General features: G+C 48.2%; 1 protein-coding gene across 1 annotated transcript; it reads right to left on the reverse strand.

The window, feature by feature from the left end:
• Nucleotides 1-9,728: 9,728 nt before the first annotated feature.
• On the reverse strand, nt 9,729-14,512 carry LOC311310533 (uncharacterized protein). Its single transcript, XM_084440042.1, has 13 exons — nt 14,392-14,512; nt 14,234-14,266; nt 14,071-14,136; nt 13,921-13,980; nt 13,437-13,574; nt 13,219-13,360; nt 12,825-12,985; nt 12,081-12,650; nt 11,889-11,936; nt 11,465-11,649; nt 11,276-11,340; nt 10,241-10,338; nt 9,729-9,979 (listed from the first exon to the last, which is right to left on the reverse strand). The coding sequence occupies exons 2-13, from the start codon at nt 14,244-14,246 to the stop codon at nt 9,861-9,863; spliced, it is 1,665 nt and encodes a 554-aa protein (XP_084296168.1). The 5' UTR covers nt 14,247-14,266; nt 14,392-14,512; the 3' UTR covers nt 9,729-9,860.
• Nucleotides 14,513-18,364: the final 3,852 nt, after the last annotated feature.

Raw genomic sequence — 18,364 nt, forward strand, 5'->3', positions numbered from 1 at the left:
TGGCGCTGTTGCTGAGGGCGTATCTGCCCGTCCGATGTCACGGCGACCAGCACGCATGACTGACTACACCCCTGGCCAAGCTAGGCTGCAGGAGCAAAGGACAACTGTTCTTTCCCCTGGGTAAACAGTGTGTGTGTGTGTTTGTGTGTGTGTGTGTGTGTCTAAATATATCCAGTCAGATGAGGGACTGCCCTTTTCTGCTTGTGTATGTAATGACACAGTATAATCACTGAGCCCCGGCCAGCAATGCCCAAGCTTAACACCCTCACCCAACATCACACATCATCAACACACTAAGATAGGCTCGCTAAAGTTAGACTAAGTTTATCCTTTGATTAGCTAAGACTTAATTTACATACCGCCACCACGCTGGAGACCGCTAGCCTGCTACGGCTTCACGGTAGTCTGAAATAACACACGTAACAGGAGCTTTAATGTTGAAGAAACCGTGCTCATCCATAGTTAAAGCGCTGTGCTGGCCTGACCGGGGCGTAGCTCTCTGGGCAGCCGGCCACCCCCCCCCCCCCCCGCTGGGCTGGGCAGGGACAGGAGGGATGAGGGTCCTACGGGAGCCAGACCCTTATTAGCAGCTTCCAGACCTCCGCGGCTTCGCAGGAGCCTGAGCCAAGACTGGAGTGGGGGTTGGGGTGGGAGGGGGATGGGGGGGGGGGGGCAGGGGGCCGAGGCAGATGCCGGGGGCTGGAGTTGGAGTCGGGGCTCGGGCAGGGGCGGGCGCCGGAGTTGGGGCTGGGGGGGAGATGGAGTGCTGTGTGTGGAGATACTGTAGTATATGACCTAATTACTATATATTATACTGTGTGTGGAGTTGCGTGGAGATGTATTCATTCACACAGGGGGAGAGAGGGGGTTTGCGTGCCAGCTGCACATCAAACTGGCCCTGATTAGTTTTGATACAAAGACTGGGTGAGAGAAACAATGTTGTAATGAGAGTCAGAAAGGGGGAGAATGAGATGAGGGGGAAGGGGGGGGGACAACAATGACACAGTGTGAGCGTCTGTGGAGGGGTTTCGCTCAGTCGCTGCAGTTCACTGCAGTTCACCGTGACAACATGACGCATCATCGACCTGCGCCAGGGCCACGCCCCCTCTCCACTCCCACTCCGCTAATCAGCTTTTGGAGTCACGGCGTACGTCGCCATGGCTACAAATGCCCCTGGTAACACGGATTTCCTTTCCCTTAGTTCTCTTCATTCCTCCATCCCTCCCTCTCTCTCCTTCTCCATCCCTCCATCTCTCTCTCCTTCTCCATCCCTCCATCTCTCTCTCTCCATCCCTCCATCCCTCCATCTCTCTCCCTCCATCTCTCTCCATCCATCTCTCTCTCCATCCCTCTCTCTCTCTCTCTATCCATCCCTCTCTCTCCATCCCTCTCTCTCTCTCCATCCATCTCTCTCCATCCCTCCATCCCTCCCTCTCTCTTCCTCCCTCCCTCCCTCTCTCTCCCTCAATCTCTCTCTCCATCCCTCCTTTCCTCCATTTCTCACCATCCCTCCATCCCTCCCTCTCTCTCCCTCCATCTCTCTCCATCCCTCCATCCCTCTCTCTTCCTCCCTCCCTACCTCCCTCCGTTCTCTGCCTCCTCCTCTCCGAGCCTGGGAGCGGGATTCTGGGAACATGTTTCCATGTGAAGCGGCGAGGGGGCAGCACGGGGGGGGGGGCAGCACGGGGGGGGGCAGCACGGGGGTGTGACGCCACGGCATTGTTCCTGCTGTGAGGAGAGGAACCGTGCGCCGCGAGGCCAATTCCTGTCCGCCGCTAAAAAACAGCCCACTTTCTCACAGCGCTTTCCTTCCTCCGCCGCACTGCTCAAAACAATCCCAGAGTGCCCGTGGGTACGAGGTAGGACGGGGAGCGAGAGAGAGAGAGAGAGAGAGAGAGAGAGAGAGGGGGACAGAGTATAAGAGAGAGAGTGCAATGTAGAGAAGAGTAGGACGAGAGAGAGAGACAGAATAAGAGAGAGAGACAGAGAGAGAAAGAGAGAGAGAAAGCAAGAGAGAGCAATGCAGAGAAGGGTAGGACGAGAGAGAGACAGAGGGAGAGACAGAGAGAGACAGAGGGAGAGAGAGAGGGAGAGAGCAGGGGAAATGGTGTTCTTTTCTATGGTTTTATGCAGACTGTTTATGGGCTATTCAAAACACACAAAAGGGAGAAGGAGATCCCCAGCCACCGACACACACACATCAACCGACACACACACAACACAACAAAGGGCGAACTGGCATTATATCACTGTGACCGGGCCTGGCCTGCCGGCTGCTTGCCTGCCTGTGTCCCGACTCCTGGCTCAAGCTGTCTTGTTGCAAAAACAATGAAATGGTCTTATCATAATAAAAAAAAAACGGTTGGCTGTTCCTGTAACCAGCCCCCCCCCTTTCTCTGTGCCTAAATTCAAATAATAAAACTTCCTTTGTGTCAAATCCAATGGTTCCTGTGCATAATTGTGTGTGTGTGTGTGTGTGTATGTGTGCGTGCGTGTGTGCGTGTGTGCGTGTGTGCGTGTGTGTGCGTGTGTGCGTGTGTGCATGCGTGTGTGTCCGAGAAGGAGAGGGGTTTGGTCCTTCCTTGACAACTAATTTCAGTGTAAACTGGAGCTCTGCACAGTATTTGTAACAGTGTTGAATACTGTATGTCCCTTGTCCAAAACCATGTCTGTAGAGCACAACGCAGGCCCGACCCATCCCCATCACCCAGTACCTCCCAGCCCACAGCAGGGACCAGAACCACACCCATCAGAGCCATCCTCACTGTCCCAGATCCTTCTGGTACTCCAATATCTGCCTGATCTGGCACTATAACTGCTGGTGGCGCCCGTTCTCACGGAAGGCTTCCCTGGTGATGACTGGGACGTACGGTCGGTTCACTCGTTCTACACAAATGCGCTTACTGTAAGTCGCTTTGGGAATTATGTCCGCTCAGTGACTAAAGTGTAAATGTGTACGTTCTCCTGGAGATAGATGAGCCAGCCCTGCAAAGGCAGTCCCATCTCTCAGCTGCATTTTCTAGTTTAATTTCTCTACGCAGGATTGTTCAAAGTGTGTGTGCATGTGTGTGTGTGTAAGAATGTGTGTGTGTCAAAGGGGGTGGGGTTGGGGAGGCGGGGGGCAGCGCTTGCATACGTGCACCTCTGTTCTCCGACTCAGACTCCCCACGACATCCCCCCCACCCCCATCCCCCGGCCCCCCTGGACGGCTCAGATCGTCCCATTGTTTCACCCTGCGACGCGATATGCACGTATAGACCCCCAAGCCTCCCCCCCCCACCCCGCGAGCTGCCGCATTCCTCCCTGCCCTTTCATTCCCCAACATGGAGGCCCTGCCAGGATTGCTGGGGTCATGTACCTCGTGTGTGTATCATACCACTCCCCCGACACGTCAGTCGAGATACTGCTCGTTTTTTTTCCGGGGGGGGGGGGGGGGTTAAGCTCCCCCCGTCGTCCTCTGCTCCTAGCCGCTCGCCCCTCGTGTGATTTTCGCTTTCTTTTGGTTTTCATTTCTTCGGCGCGACTTCTCTCCCTCGGCCCCTCCCTCCCTCCGCGTGTTTTTTCCTTTCTCCGCCATGGAAACAGAGGAGGCTCGGAGGAGAAGGAGGAGGACGGGTGAAAATAGCCCCGGCCGCTCTCTAGAGTTTCCTGCCTGTTGCCGGGCCTGTCTGCTGCGTGCGTGCACTGTCCTCCGTCCCCCGTCCTCCGTCCCCCGTCCTCCCTCGTCCTCTCCCCTGTCTGAGGATACGGAGTGTGTGTGTGTGTGTGTGTGTGTGTTTTCTTGGATGTCTGGGAAAGTCTCTGACATACAGTAGCTGAGAGCGGGAGGTGACCAGTGGGCCTGATTTAGTTAGTGAGTGTGTGTGTGTGTGTGTGTGTGTGTGTGTGTGTGTGTGCATACGTGCATGCCTGTATGTGTGTGTGTGTGTGTGTGTGTGTGTATGTGTCTGTGTGTGTGTGTGCCTACGTGCGTGCCTGTGTGTGTGTGTGTGTGTGTGTGTGTGTGTATGTGTATGGGGTGTGTGTGAAGGGGGTGTTAAGGAAGCACCTGTTCCGTGTGACCGTCAGTGCGTCCGCGTTTATCTGACCCCGCTCACATCAGGTGGCTTCCTGGTGTGCGTCACACACTGCTCCCTGAGGCCTGCCCTGATTGGCCGACGGGAACTCCTCCCCTTCCTGTCCCAGAGTCCATTGATCTTGAGAGGGATTGTTGCTTCCCAGGGCCCAGGCCCACTGCAACAGCCTCTAGTAGCAGAAACCGTGTCCTGCTGCTTATACAGAAGTACAGTCACTTGTACTCCCTCTCTCTCTCTCCCTCTCTCTCTCTCTCTCCCTCTCTCTCTCCCCCCCTGTCTCTCTCTTTCTCTCTCTTTCTCTCTTACCCACCCTCTTTTCAAAGCTGCTCCTTTCCTCCCCTTTATTCACCTGGTAAACTGCCCCCCCCCTCACCCCCCCATCCATCTCCTGTCTTTCTTCTCATTGTACACCTCCTGTTCACCTCCTCTCTCTCTCCCACCCTCCTCCTGGGCACCTCCTATCTCTCTCCCACCGTCTGCCTGCTGGCCACCTCCTTCTCTATCCACTGTACACCTCCTGTTCGCCTCCTCTCTCTCTCCCACCCTCCTCCTGGGCACCTCCTCTCTCTCTCCCTATCTCCTCCTGGCCACCACCTCCTCTCTCCACTGTGCACCTCCTGGGCACCTCCTCTCTCCCTCCCTCCCTCCCTCCCCCTGGGCACCTCCTCTCTCTCTCCCACCGTCTGCCTGCTGGCCACCTCCTTCTCTGTCCACTGTACACCTCCTGGGCACCTCCTTTCTCCCACCCTCTACCTGGCCACCTCCTCTCTCTCTCCCTATCTCCTCCTGGGCATCTCCTCTCCTCTCCCACTGTCTCTGGTTGCTTAGTTTGGCACCTCGGACAAGATGGAAACAGTCTGACCGCTGTGGTTGCAACCCGATCTGTGTTTGTACCCACATACATTTACAGCAATAGTAATGCAATATGTCAATCGATTGTTTAGATCTAGTTTAGACAGGCTCACTAACAAATGCTTCGTTTGTGAAGGAACAGAACCCAAATCACTGTCCGTCGCGCGGAACAGCATCCATCTCTCTCCCCTCTCTCTCTCCCTTTCTCATCGTCGTTCGAGATCGCCATCTCTCCTTCACCGCCAGCCGCCATAGGTTGCTGTTCACCTCCCTCACATCTGATTGGCTGTCATGTGGAAAATACCACTGTGTGTGGCATATCTGCTCTCTCTCTCTCTCTCTCTCTCTCTCTGTCCTACCTGTACCATATACTGATGCTGAAAATGATTCCCTTTGATCAGCGGTGACCCACTTTGACCTGCTTCTTCACAGGGCTCCGTGTTGCTCAACCTCTGTAACTCCGGGGCAGCAGGGCTGTTTGTTTACCAGAAGGAGAGCCGTCACGGAGCGGAGCCAGAACAGAACCGCAGAGTCGGAGCCAGAGCTGGGCCGGCGCACTGCTTAATGCGCCACAGATCATTTGTGGGATTAAATGACGGTTGCAGCAGAGAAACAGCAAACAGAGCAAAGGGAGGAAGAGAGAGACCTCCCCTTCATTTCATTTAGCCAGAGATTCTTCCCAGATCCAGACCCAAACCTAGACCTAGACCTAGACCTAGACCCAGACCCAGACCCAGACCCAGACCCAGACCCGGACCAGACCAGACCAGACCAGACCAGACCAGACCAGACCCAGACCCAGACCAGACCCAGACCCAGACCCGACCCGACCAGACCCAGACCAGACCAGACCAAACCCAGACCAGACCCAGACCAGAGCCAGACCAGACCAGACCAGACCAGACCCAGACCAGACCAGACCAGACCAGACCAGACCAGACCAGACCCAGACCAGACCCAGACCCGACCCGACCCGACCCGACCCAGAGCCAGACCTACACTGAGATTCACACTCAATATTATGGTGGTAGTTCAAGAACAGGCTTTTTTTTTTTTGACATTACATTATGGAAACAACTACATATAAATGTGAGGGGCAAGGAGAGAGGAGAGGAGAGGAGAGGAGAGGAGAGGAGAGGAGAGGAGAGGAGAGGAGAGGAGAGGAGAGGAGAGGAGAGGAGAGGAGAGGAGAGGAGAGGAGAGGAGAGGAGAGGAGAGGAGAGGAGGGGGAAGGGGGGTGGTGGGAAGATGAGGGGAATGCACTATTGCAGTGGCTTTTACAGAATGAGGGATTTTCAAGGTAATATTGGGGATTCTCTCCCCGGACGATCAGTAGAAATGTAGTAGTACCTGTCGTACCAAAGCGAAGGGAAGACCCTGAAGGACAGTGTCTGGGTCAGGGTGCCTTGCATAAGGGCATAAGGCCCATAAGGCCCTCTCCCATAAGGCAGAGGCTTCAACCCAGCAATACAATTCTGGACTACCTACTGTACTTGTACATCTCATCCCTTAAGAGAAGGACAGTAGACCACACCCCCACACTGGACGCAAGATACCTAGTTATTCCTTAAGAGCATCCATCCTGTGTGCTTCCTGAGCTGCTAACTGGACCCACAGGACAGCCTAACCTGAGAGGCCTTTAGGAGTGGAGGGTAATGAAATATGGGTCAGAGGAAGTAATTCAATTATCTCCCGCTGTTGTGGCAGGGGTTTACCCCTGCCCCCCCCTCCCTCCCTGGTTAAATCTCAGCTCTAATAGCCTGGAGCCTGTAAAACACTCAGGTGTCCGAGGAGGAGTGGACCCCTGTCGTTACACATAGGAGACAGAGCAGCAAATCCATATATGTGAGCCAAAGAGCTCAATTCAATAGTATAAAGTGGCCGGAGATGCTCTTTGCCTCCATTGATGTACAGATGTACAGTAAGCCTATTGACAGATGGAGAAAAATTAAGGGAATGCCATTTTAGCCAACTTTAAAATGCACTCGGAGTTCAACCGAATACAATTCGTCAGGCTACAGTAAATGATATGCCGAAGCCTCTTCCGCAAATACAAGCTTTAATGTAAGTGACCTATAGATTTGCTGCAGTGAAAGGGCAGCTAGGAGACTAATGTATCTGACGCGGCTCACTGCGTCTTGTTTTCCTCAACCGGCACGGAGCGCGGTATGCATCTCTGTCTCCTGGAGATAGTGTTTCATACAGATGACATTCTTTGCAACGGTTAAACACAAACAAATAAGCTCCACTAACGGCCCAGCTGCGGTCACGTAGACGCTACACATAGAGTATGTACGGCCCCCCAGCGTAATCTCTACATCTCCTCCCCGGCCGCGCTGTCAGATAAGAGGCCGCGGGGATGGAATGTGTAGAGCGGAGTTTGTAGACGCCACGTCTTATCAGAGATTCAGCCGCCGATGCTGTGGCAAAAGTTTGGACTGTAACGAGGACGGGCCGATCCCCTCGACAAAACCGCCGCCCTTCCATCCACAAACAGACGGGGGCGTTTGGGTCGGCCGACGTCACGTTCTCTTTCTGTTTCTAATCAACAACCCAGGATGCCACAGCGAGCTGGCCGCCCGCCACCGCTCTCGCGAGCCGGTCTCGAGTCTGGCCAAGTATCCAGTGTTGTTTTCTGAGCAGGTGTTTCAGGCCCCCAACCCCCCCCCCCCCCACACACTCCTCCTGTCTCCAGACCCTCAGTGATTGCCAAAACCCCCTCCGCCCTGGGGGGAAAAAACATAACGAGCCTAATGACTAGGGGGTAATTTTAAGACAATTTTCTATTTAATGGCTGATCGTTTGATGCCATTTGTTGTGGTAAATGGGATGTGTCTTTAATGGTCTCTGTGTGAATGGACCCCCCCACCCCCTCCTCCCCCCGTTCCCAAGCGTTCTTCAGAGGGCCTGGAGGGTTTAGGTTTGGAACACAGCATCATTCAAAATCTGTGTACTACAGAGTTCCCTACCGGGCCCACATGCTAAATGCTGATCGCGGGTGGAGAATTGACTTACAATGCATGCGTCATGAGGCTGCTATGCCAAGGTAGCCAAGGCATCCTCTCCAAGCCCCATTCCCTACCACAGATTAAAGCCTCTCTCATCAGCGCAACTTTATAACCGCTTTCTGAGCATTTAATTACATGGTGTATTTTGAAGCAATACCTCCTCAAGAAAAATTTAAACATTCAATGTCAATTTTGAGTTGTTTTATCCGTCCTGTAGCCTACCACTCTGGTTTATCATCACCACTTTTGCAACTCGCAGTTGCACAGCAAAGGTAGACTACACTTCGTTCATGGCTAGCTAGGTTGGGTTAGTAGTATCAGTTTTAGTTGCTATAGGGCTCATTGTTCGTTGTTTTGTACTCCATAGCAACGTGACAGTTTTAGGAACTACCTTTCTTTGCGGATTTAACTAAAATCGATCGAAGACACTGAATAATAGTGTGTATTTATCACATGTATATTTCCCGATGATCCCAGCAAACATGCGGACGTTGAAACAACGTTAATATGACGTAATTTTTCGACGCCGAAAAACGGTCCCTGGACGGTGCAGAACGTAGGTTGAAATGACGTCATTTCCAGGACGTCATCTCGACGTCGGAACTTCGACGTCCAATTCTAGTCCAAATGTGGTCGTTCCTACGTCAAGGTGACGTCAAAATGACCTCTGCTTCTAGTCCAAATGTGGTCGTTTCTACGTCAAGGTGACGTCAAGATGACCTCTGCTTCTAGTCCAAATGTGGTCATTTGTACGTCTATTCTACATCCAGGTGACATCAACATGACCTCTGCTTCTAGTCCAAATGTGGTCGTTTCTACGTCTATTCTACGTCAAGGTGACGTCAACATGACCTCTGCTTGTAGTCCAAATATCGTCATTTGTACGTCTTTTCTACGTCCTTTAAAAAACTTAAGACGTCAATTAACATTGACGTCTTAAGTTTACATTACATGTCAATTAACATTAACATTACTTGCAAAACAAGTAGTTTTGCACAGAGCTCTGTGCAAAATTCTACTTGTTTTCAGACAGTGGCTCCTTTTACTGATTATTTAACATTGCAATGTTAATTAATTGTAAACACATTTGAATGCTACTAAGCAAAATGAACTAACATACACCTCTGAAGAACTGGGATTACAGTTATGCACATTAACAAATACAATTACATCCACACATTAAAGCACCAGTTTCTTAACTTATATTTATTTACCAAAAATATTAGCAACCAGAACTGTACAGAACATTTAGAATAGTAAAAAAAAATATTTTCCTTTCTAATATAAAGTGCACCACAAATAAACTTGCTCCTGCTCAATCATATAAATGAGAAAAGAGAAGCTTTTTCAAGAGAACACAGATGCTCCTAAATAAATAAAAAATGTAGGAGCACTGAAAATGTATCGATTCAACAAAAAAAGCCAGATTGAAAGGAAAACGGAGCGAGTGTGCATGTGAGAGTGTGAGTGCATGAGTGTGTGCATGCGAACACAGAGTGCGAACACAGAGAGAGAGTGCGAACACACACACACACACACACACAGAGCGAACACAGAGAGAGAGTGCGAACACACACACGAGAGAGAGAGAGAGAGAGAGAGAGAGCGAACACACACACACGAGAGAGAGAGAGAGAACACAGAGAGTGCGAACACACACACGAGAGAGAGAGAGAGCGCGAACACACACACACGAGAGAGAGAGAGAGAGAGAGCGAACACATAGAGAGTGCGAACACACACACACACAGAGAGAGAGCGAACACACACACACGAGAGAGAGAGAGCGAACACAGAGAGTGCGAACACACACACACACACACAGAGTGCGAACACACACACACACGAGAGAGAGAGAGAGAGAGAATGTGATAGTATGAGTGTGCATGTGAACATGGAAAGATGATCAAGAGGGTGTCATGGTTCAGTCCTCAGTGCCTGGTCCTTGGCCCCCCTTCCTTTGTTTAGCGTGTTTGAGGTGTTCCCCAACATACTGCTTTATCTCCTCCTCTTTGGCTGTTGGCTGTGCCTGCAGGACTGCGTCTGCATATAGAATAAGAAATCAAATGTGAAAAGGCATGATGCATTGTACATCCACAGCTAGTACCTCCACAACTAGTAGTAATGTAATTTCTACACCTAACCAGCACAATATTTAAAATGTTATCTCCAACTACAGGTAGACAGTTGGCATTATTTTGTCGTCAACAGGGGAGTAAATGTTTTGCCAATGGAACAGGTTAGGGGTGCTAGTTCTCTTATTCTAATTTGCTCCTACTATACATGAAATATGAGCCGGCTTACCTTTTGTTGCTCGAAACAGTGCAGTGTCGATAAAGGGCCGCTTCTTCCCCCCCGACCCTCTTAAGTTGAATTTCGTCATCAGCCAGTTGCTCATGAGCCTGAAGAAAAACAAAATTACATACATTAAAGATTAGGATGTATGATTTTTTGTAAACATGGCATGGAATTATCAGTACACGCTTTCATCTCATCTAGGTTAGACTACTGTACTTCACTATTCCCCTGTCTCACTAAATCATCCATAGACCAACTTCAACGTGTCCAAAATGCTGCTGCAAGACTAATCACCAGGTCAAAAAAAATCACTCTTATCACTATATTGGCTCCCCATATCCGCCAGGATCCAGTTCAAGGTCCTGGTGGTCACATTTAGAGCCCTCCACCACCAAGCCCCGCCCTACATCACCGAACTGCTGCGCCCCTACACTCCCTCCAGATCTCTTAGGTCCTCTAACCAGGAGCTTCTGGGGGTCCCCGGGACCAAGCTCAAGACAAAAGGGGACAGAGCTTTTGGGGCCTCGGCCCCCAAACTCTGGAACGCTCTCCCTCAACACGAGAGACCTGCAGTCCGAGGCCCAGTTTAAAAAACATCTAAAAACCCACCTGTTCACTCAGGTTTTCGGGCCCTAGTAAATCCATGTGATCATTGGTGTCTACACTGCTATTTGTCAGACTGTCCCTGTTTTTTGCACTTGAATGTATTTATTCTTTGTGTTTGTAAGTTGAATGTTGCTCCCATACTGTATGTTTTTTGTCTTTTTCTACACTGTATTTTGCACTTTACTGCACTGTATTTTGCATGTGTTTTTTCTGCTCATGTACACTGTTACTATGTCTTTTTGTATTTGTAAGATTATTTTATCCGTTGCTCTGAAATACTGTACAGCACTCTGCATTCGCGCTGGGAGGGCGCTTTATAAATAAACTTTACTTACTTACTATCTTTTATACACGTCCTCCAGGCTAACACTTTAGCTCAAAACAAATATAAAACGTCACACACAGGCTATTTCTTATTATATGTTGAAACATTACCTGTTCAGAACTTTGTGGACGCATTCCTTCGTGTCCTTCCCCCCAATGCGAACGAGTCGCAGCACCTGTTGGAATAATTAAGTCCATGTAAACTTCAATATACTGCAGAAGACCATAAAAACCGTGTGCAGGTGCATATTATACTGCTTTATATGTGGTTAATTACTCTCTTGTAAAGGCTCTACCTACCAGGGTTTTGAAGGCTTCTTCATCACCAAGGCGTAGCTCCTCTCTGTCGAACTCCTCCAGGCTGTCCATCGTGTGAACATGATGGGTGGAAGTCTGATGGGTGGAAGTCTCAGGTTCTGCTCTCGCAATTCTGCGCACCTCCTGCCGGATTTCTGCCAATATCGCTAAGGACTTCTTCTGGTATACTGAAAAAAATGACAAACATGTATATTAACACAAATAAATATTCACATTAATAGATATAACCCTACAATGATACAAAGCACTGCTGTTTGAAGTGCAGTTTGTGTCCTGATAGGAGATGGGACAACAACTGAGGGAATATTTAAGGAGAGAAAAGGCAGGTGAGAGGCTTCCAAATTATAAGTGTCCCCCAGTGTTCTTGGCCAGTGACCTGTCCCCCTTGAAATAGCTCAGAACTTACCTCCTGTTGGCATAGGGAACCGGCCCCTCTGTGACTCCCCAGTCTCCACTGCTGGTATAAGAAGAAAGGTATTTTGTATTCAAACTACCCAAGACACAGATGACCATGCATTAGCTGAGAAATACAAAGTCTGGCATAACTGTAACCAATACTATTTGTCTAATTATAAAGGCATTGATTACTTGAACTCACCATGCCTGACTGTATCCCTGGATTTTTCACGTCTGGACGTCTGGCTGTGGGACGTTTGGCTGTGGGACGTCTGGCTGTGGGACGTCTGGCTGTGGGACGTCTGGCTGTGGGACGTCTGGCTGTGGGACGTCTGGCTGTGGGACGTTTGGCTGTGGGACGTCTGGCTGTGGGACGTCTGGCTGTGGGACGTCTGGCTGTGGGACGTCTGGCTGTGGGACGTCTGGCTGTGGGACGTCTGGCTGTGGGACGTCTGGCTGTGGGACGTTTGGCTGTGGGACGTCTGGCTGTGGGACGTCTGGCTGTGGGACGTCTGGCTGTGGGACGTCTGGCTGTGGGACGTTTGGCTGTGGGACGTCTGGCTGTGGGACGTCTGGCTGTGGGACGTCTGGCTGTGGGACGTCTGGCTGTGGGACGTCTGGCTGTGGGACGTCTGGCTGTGGGACGTCTGGCTGTGGGACGTCTGGCTGTGGGACCTGCTGGGAACTCTGGACCGAACACTAGAGTGCGTGGAGTCACTGGAGTCTTGGCTGGGACTGTAGCCAGCCCTTTGCGACTTACAATACTCCAATGCTGTTATAAGAAGAAAGGCATGCTTTATAAATTATAATTTATATTTTGTATTACAATTTCCACAAGAAACAGATGACCATGCGTTTGATGATAAATACCAGTGTGGCAAATTCTAACAAAATTGCACCAATTCTACTTTGTCTAATTATAAAGGCATTGATTACTTGAACTCACCACGGCTGGCTGTGTCCCTGCAGTCACTTCTGGACCTCAGACTGTGGGAGCTGTGATCGCGTCTGGACCGACTGTCGGACCCAGGATCCATGGTTCGGACAGAGTGTCTGGAGCTGGAGGATTGGCTGACACTGTGCCTGGACCTGTTGCTGGATCTAGACCTAGATGATTAGGGTTCAATATTTATTGGACATAATATATAACACAATGTCACACTGAGAAAAGAGCAACCCTTTTGGTTGGTTTTGGATGTTGACAATCACAACCAGTAACAAATATAGTTCAATGCCCCAGCTGTGGCTTAGGCCAAGCTCAAAGCTGTAGGAAATCACTATGCCAGTGTTGGCTGGAGAACAGCTAGAAGTCAGTACTGATGCTGTGCCCAACACTGTACCTGGAGCGATGAACGTCTTGCCTGGCCGATTTGGAAGGTTCTCTGCTGTAGCGTGGTCGGTGTGAGACTGGTGTGCCTCTGCAGTGCTTCCGAGGTGTGGGGGGTGTCGACATTGATCTATAATGTACTGCCTTCTTTGAGCCTGAGAAATACAAAAACACATTTTAGATTCAAAACATATGCCTTTGAAAACACAAGTGTGTTGCATATATACTCACCTGAACCTTCACTGCGCTGTGATCCTATTTCCAGGTCCGAGCGGGCAGACCTTGCAGCTCGATCAGACTCCATGTAATTGTCAACCATGCCATCCGGCTGGAATTCTTGTTCCTGGTAATCCGGCAGGACTGGGGAGTCTAAACAGAACATGAACACGATTAATACGTTTCAAAGTGTATAAATCTGTTGTGTGTGTGGGATGTCACCTCAGGGATAACCGTCTCTTAATGTACTGTGCCTGTATAATGCATTTTGTATTGTCTATATGACTGTGTTTTGAATTGTTATTTATTGGGGACTACGGATGGAATTTAGCAGCAAGCTAACTCCGGTATATTTACATGTTGAAGTACTTGTACACCTGTCCATGAATGTACACTGTCCCGTCACAATAAACTGAATTGAAACTGTTCCGAAATAATTCACAGGCATTATGACAGACACCATGATTTCAACTTTGTGCAACGGGAGATGTTTACTCACGTGGAGGACTGCTCTGAGAACTCTCTGCAGGCTCCACTGGGGGAGACGTGGCTGGTTTTTCTGAGTAAGAAACATAAGATCAGCTTGTTAATGTTTTCATGTTGCGTGTACCCAATACATTAATGTATCTTTTATAACAGCAATACTCACTAGCTGGAGGTTTTTGGCTGGACTGAATCTTCGATGGTGGGGCAGGGAATGGAGGCAGGTTCTTAACTATACAGATGCAACAAAGTAAAACATATCAAATACAAAGAAAATAGTTTGTAATTTCTTTTTCATATAGGACTTTAAATTGAATATATGAAGTTACCCTTCTTCCCCATGAAGTCCTCCTCATCAGATTCTGTTACAAAACAAGATATAAAACATGAATGGTCAACATGTGAGGCCCGTCTGTTAACACATTTCATCCTACTATAAATGCAGGTTCCCAACACAGGTCTCATTAACAAATTATGAGAAACATACCGAATGTCGCTACAAAATCATCCTGTTTTTTCTTTGTAGTTTTCCTCTTTCGTCTTCCTCCCTCTACCTCCTCATCCGGTTCTGCGTTGGTGGTGTAGTTGTACTCTCGACACTCAAGTATGTTATCTAAAAGTTATGGGTCAAAGGCAGATAAGAATGGTCCGTTACCCAGGAGGGACATTAAATTCAAATATGATCCAAGAATCCAAATAAGCTTAATATTTTAAGCTTAGAAATGTTACTATAATCCTTCCTGTGTAACGGACCATTCTTATCCGTCTTTGACCCTTATACAATTCAACTGTAAACATTGATTCTAAAATGCTGACTTGATTCTTGACAAAATTATAAAAAAAATAATGAATAAAACTTGCCTGAAGTTTTCTTTATCTTTTTCAACTTGTACTTCTGCCAGTCCTCCTCGGGTATCATTCGTGCCTTAATGGCCTTATCAAGGTTACCCTTCTTCATCTTCTTTGGCCATCTAACGACGTTGTTTGCTTCGTCTATCCAACAATGAGGAATTGTCTCCTCATACTCCTCTCCATTCTCCTCCACCCACACAGCCTTGCAATACATGACCTGAAAAGACGGCACACAAAAAATTATATTAACCATATATATCACCAAGCGTCCTGTTAGTAAAGGGCTAAGATAAGAATTACATATTTGTACGCCTCGGGTAGTGTGTTGGTTCAAATTACATGAGGCATTAAAGGGCCAGACCACCCTTAATACAAGTATATTTTTTTAAAATTCAAAATTTTCTGAGTTTGAAAAAACACAAAGTATGTCTCTAGCCCATTCCTGTGATTTATGATGATTTAAAAACACTCCCAAGAGACTTTTTTGCTTGGAAAATGCAGGTGATCGATGCTCTAGGAAGGCGCAGCTGAAAGAATAGATTCTAACCTTTAATATTCCAAACCATGTCGTTCAATACCATGGCGAAGTGGTAGGAGGACATAACCGTCTTCCTGCGGGAGGCAAGCCACCTTGCGGATCAGATCCTTTTCACGCAGTAGTTGTTTTTCCATCCTGCCCTGCCCATTCGTGCACACGATGTTTAGGAGATCTGAGCGACATGGTTTGTCAAATAATAGTGACGTGTGGCGCTGGTCCAAAATCTCACAGGCTAAAGTCCCATCTGCATTCTTCTGTCTAACAAAAGCAAATCTATTGTCCTTCAAAAGAAAACAACTGTCCTTCTCTTTAACAGAAACAATTGCTTTAGGATGCTTTTTGATAGTGTTCAATTGTGATTGTTCAATTTCGGCCAAACGCCTGGTGACTTGTTCGAGAGGACTTCTCCCACTCCTCACGTGTTTCTTGATTTGCTGCAGGTAGTTTTCAAAAGGAAAACTGGAGATGTCATTTAACGAACAGTGGAAGTGGCTGACATCTTCATGGAGATGTATTAGTCCATGCACATTGTATACAGAAAAGCTGTCGCCATAAAGGGCAGGACAGCACTCGACAAAGTGTTTAATTAGCTGTTGAGCATATTCTAGGAAACCATTCCTAGTCTCCTCCTCTGCCTCTAGCATTATCGACATGGCTATCGTCAAGGACAAGAAATGGTGGTATGTTTCCTTGGACAACACCTTTTTTAGTACCACTGGTCCTGTGTATAGCAAAAATTGCCGTAGTTCAGTGGCCTTCCACCTATCTAGCTCATGTAAACTGCGGGGTTGACGCGCAAACTCACTTGGCATCTTGCCTTTCAGTGCAATTAGTTGTTCAGATATTGAATTCCTTTCCCCGACCCTTAAACGACAAATAGATGGTGGGCCACGGGTCAAGTGATATAACATCCGTTTAACTACACCCAAGCAGACCATGTGCATGTAGTCCAGCACAAATGAGGTAACACAAGGAACTCCTGCATCAATTAGGGGGCTAGCACTAGTTTGATGGTTGCTGTACTCTACTCTAGCAAAGGCTTCGTCTGTTCGAGGAGCGCAGTCCTGGTCACTGAAAGTCATTCTGTTGTCATGATAAACACCTCTGACGAGACATCTTTCACAAGACTCATAAGAATTATGACCCTTGATACATTTTAGATAAGCCCTGGCTGGCGCATCACACACCAGAGCTTCTAGATGGACATTGTACCTTTGGTCTTGAAACACTATCCCATTCTCTTTGAGCCGTCTGTACTCAGTCAAAAAATCTTCGAGATACTCATCAAGAGGATTGGGCTTACTGGATCCACTATACATGGCTACAATAAATGGGTCAAAATGGCCAACCTTTGCCAGTATTGGCCAGAACTGTACTCCGCTACTTTTAAAAAGTGGGATGCCATCAATGTTAACAGTTAATTTTAACTGATTGCTCTCTGTTTGGCTTAGGAAAGGCGTAATCCCCTTTTCCAACCCGTAGTAACTGTACTGCCCCCCACATTTGTCTATAGTGGAATTTTGGTTTGGTGTTTTACGAAGTGTTCTAAAATCTTTAGGCAATAGGTGACCTTGCTTTCTCAATATGGACATTAATTCATTCCCTGCTCTATTTGTCACTGTTTTTTGAGGCCCACTTTCTCAAGTCATCTTCAAAGCTGATAGCTACTTCAACATCATCAACATCATCTACTTCCATTTCTGAGTCACTAGACAATTCCTTTTCCGAGTCACTATATTCTATGACTGTGTCAGAACTATCCAGGGTCCCAGGTTTACTGTTTGGAGTCACAGGGACATTGTCAATATGAGTCCCAGGCATATCGTCACTATCAGAATGATTTTCATGTAGAAACTCATCCAAGTCTCGCTGGCGTTTTCGCCAGAATCTCATGTATGCAGCCATCTGAAAACACAGACGGGAGTCTACATAAGTTTAGTTTAACAGTATATTTGAAAGGACAGGAAAATCTGATGTGCTAAGTCTTGTACCTTGTTTGGTTGGCTTCAGTCTTCACAGACGGCGGCGGCCCTTCAGCTGGCGCTGCGGCGGTCCTTCACAGACGGCGGCTATACATCTAAGCTGAGAGAGAGAGAGAGAGAGAGTTGCTGATATCCATGAGGTTGTGCTCCATTCTTTGAAATCTCTGGAAGAACCTCAACTGTCAGAATATTCTCCCAATAAACGAGTGACCACAGCACGGCATGCCTAAAATTTGACTTGACAGTCTGAACAACGGCGCTAAACACGCACTAGATATTTGAATACACCCTGAAATTAAGGAAAATCAAAGACAAAACTGAGCACAATCTAAAAGGACATGTCTCGTATAATATAACAATTGATGGCTTATCCATCAACCAAGATTAGCTAGCCATCACAAAAGCTGTATTAGCAGGATAGAAGCACAATATAGCTAGACAATCCAAGGTCAATCTTTGCCATCCTACATAAATATCAAACGCTCGTATGTTCGGTTTAGGCTGTCTGATAGCTCAATGCTAGCTTGCTAAGTCTCCCGCGCTAGCCCGCCGCGCTAGCCCGCCGCGCTAGCCCGCCGCGCTAGCCCGCGCCCTAATCTAGCTAGAGCCTAACAGTGTATTGTGTCTCACCTCACTCAATATAAACTCAATATTTGCCATCCAACATACTGTTTCCACCCAGCTCGCTAGCGCTAGCTAAAGCTGGAGCTCGTGCTAGTTAGCTGTTGAAGCTAACTAGCGAGCCTCGTGCTCTCCTCAGACATCTCACAAAAGCTCAAGAAGTTTAGACAACGGAAATAAATCCAAGTAGCCAAGCCAACATTACAATTTACGACAAAACGCGAAAGTTAACCAACCATCATGGCGACAGAGTAATTTACAAAAGCACTCTTGAACAAACACTTACTGGAGGCTGTCCTGAGGGAAAACACAGATGCGTGGACTTTCCGTGGTTTTAGCTCAAATCAACCGTTACTCCTTCTTCTTCTTCTTCTGCACAGCTTGAATGTGAATTCAATACCGCCACCTACTGTAGGTCGACCAATTCTAACCTGTCAGTAGCCTAAATACAGTGTAATCTTTGTTTT

Source organism: Borostomias antarcticus (genome assembly GCF_949987555.1).
Source record: "Borostomias antarcticus genome assembly, chromosome: 6".
NCBI classification, from domain to species: domain Eukaryota; kingdom Metazoa; phylum Chordata; class Actinopteri; order Stomiiformes; family Stomiidae; genus Borostomias; species Borostomias antarcticus.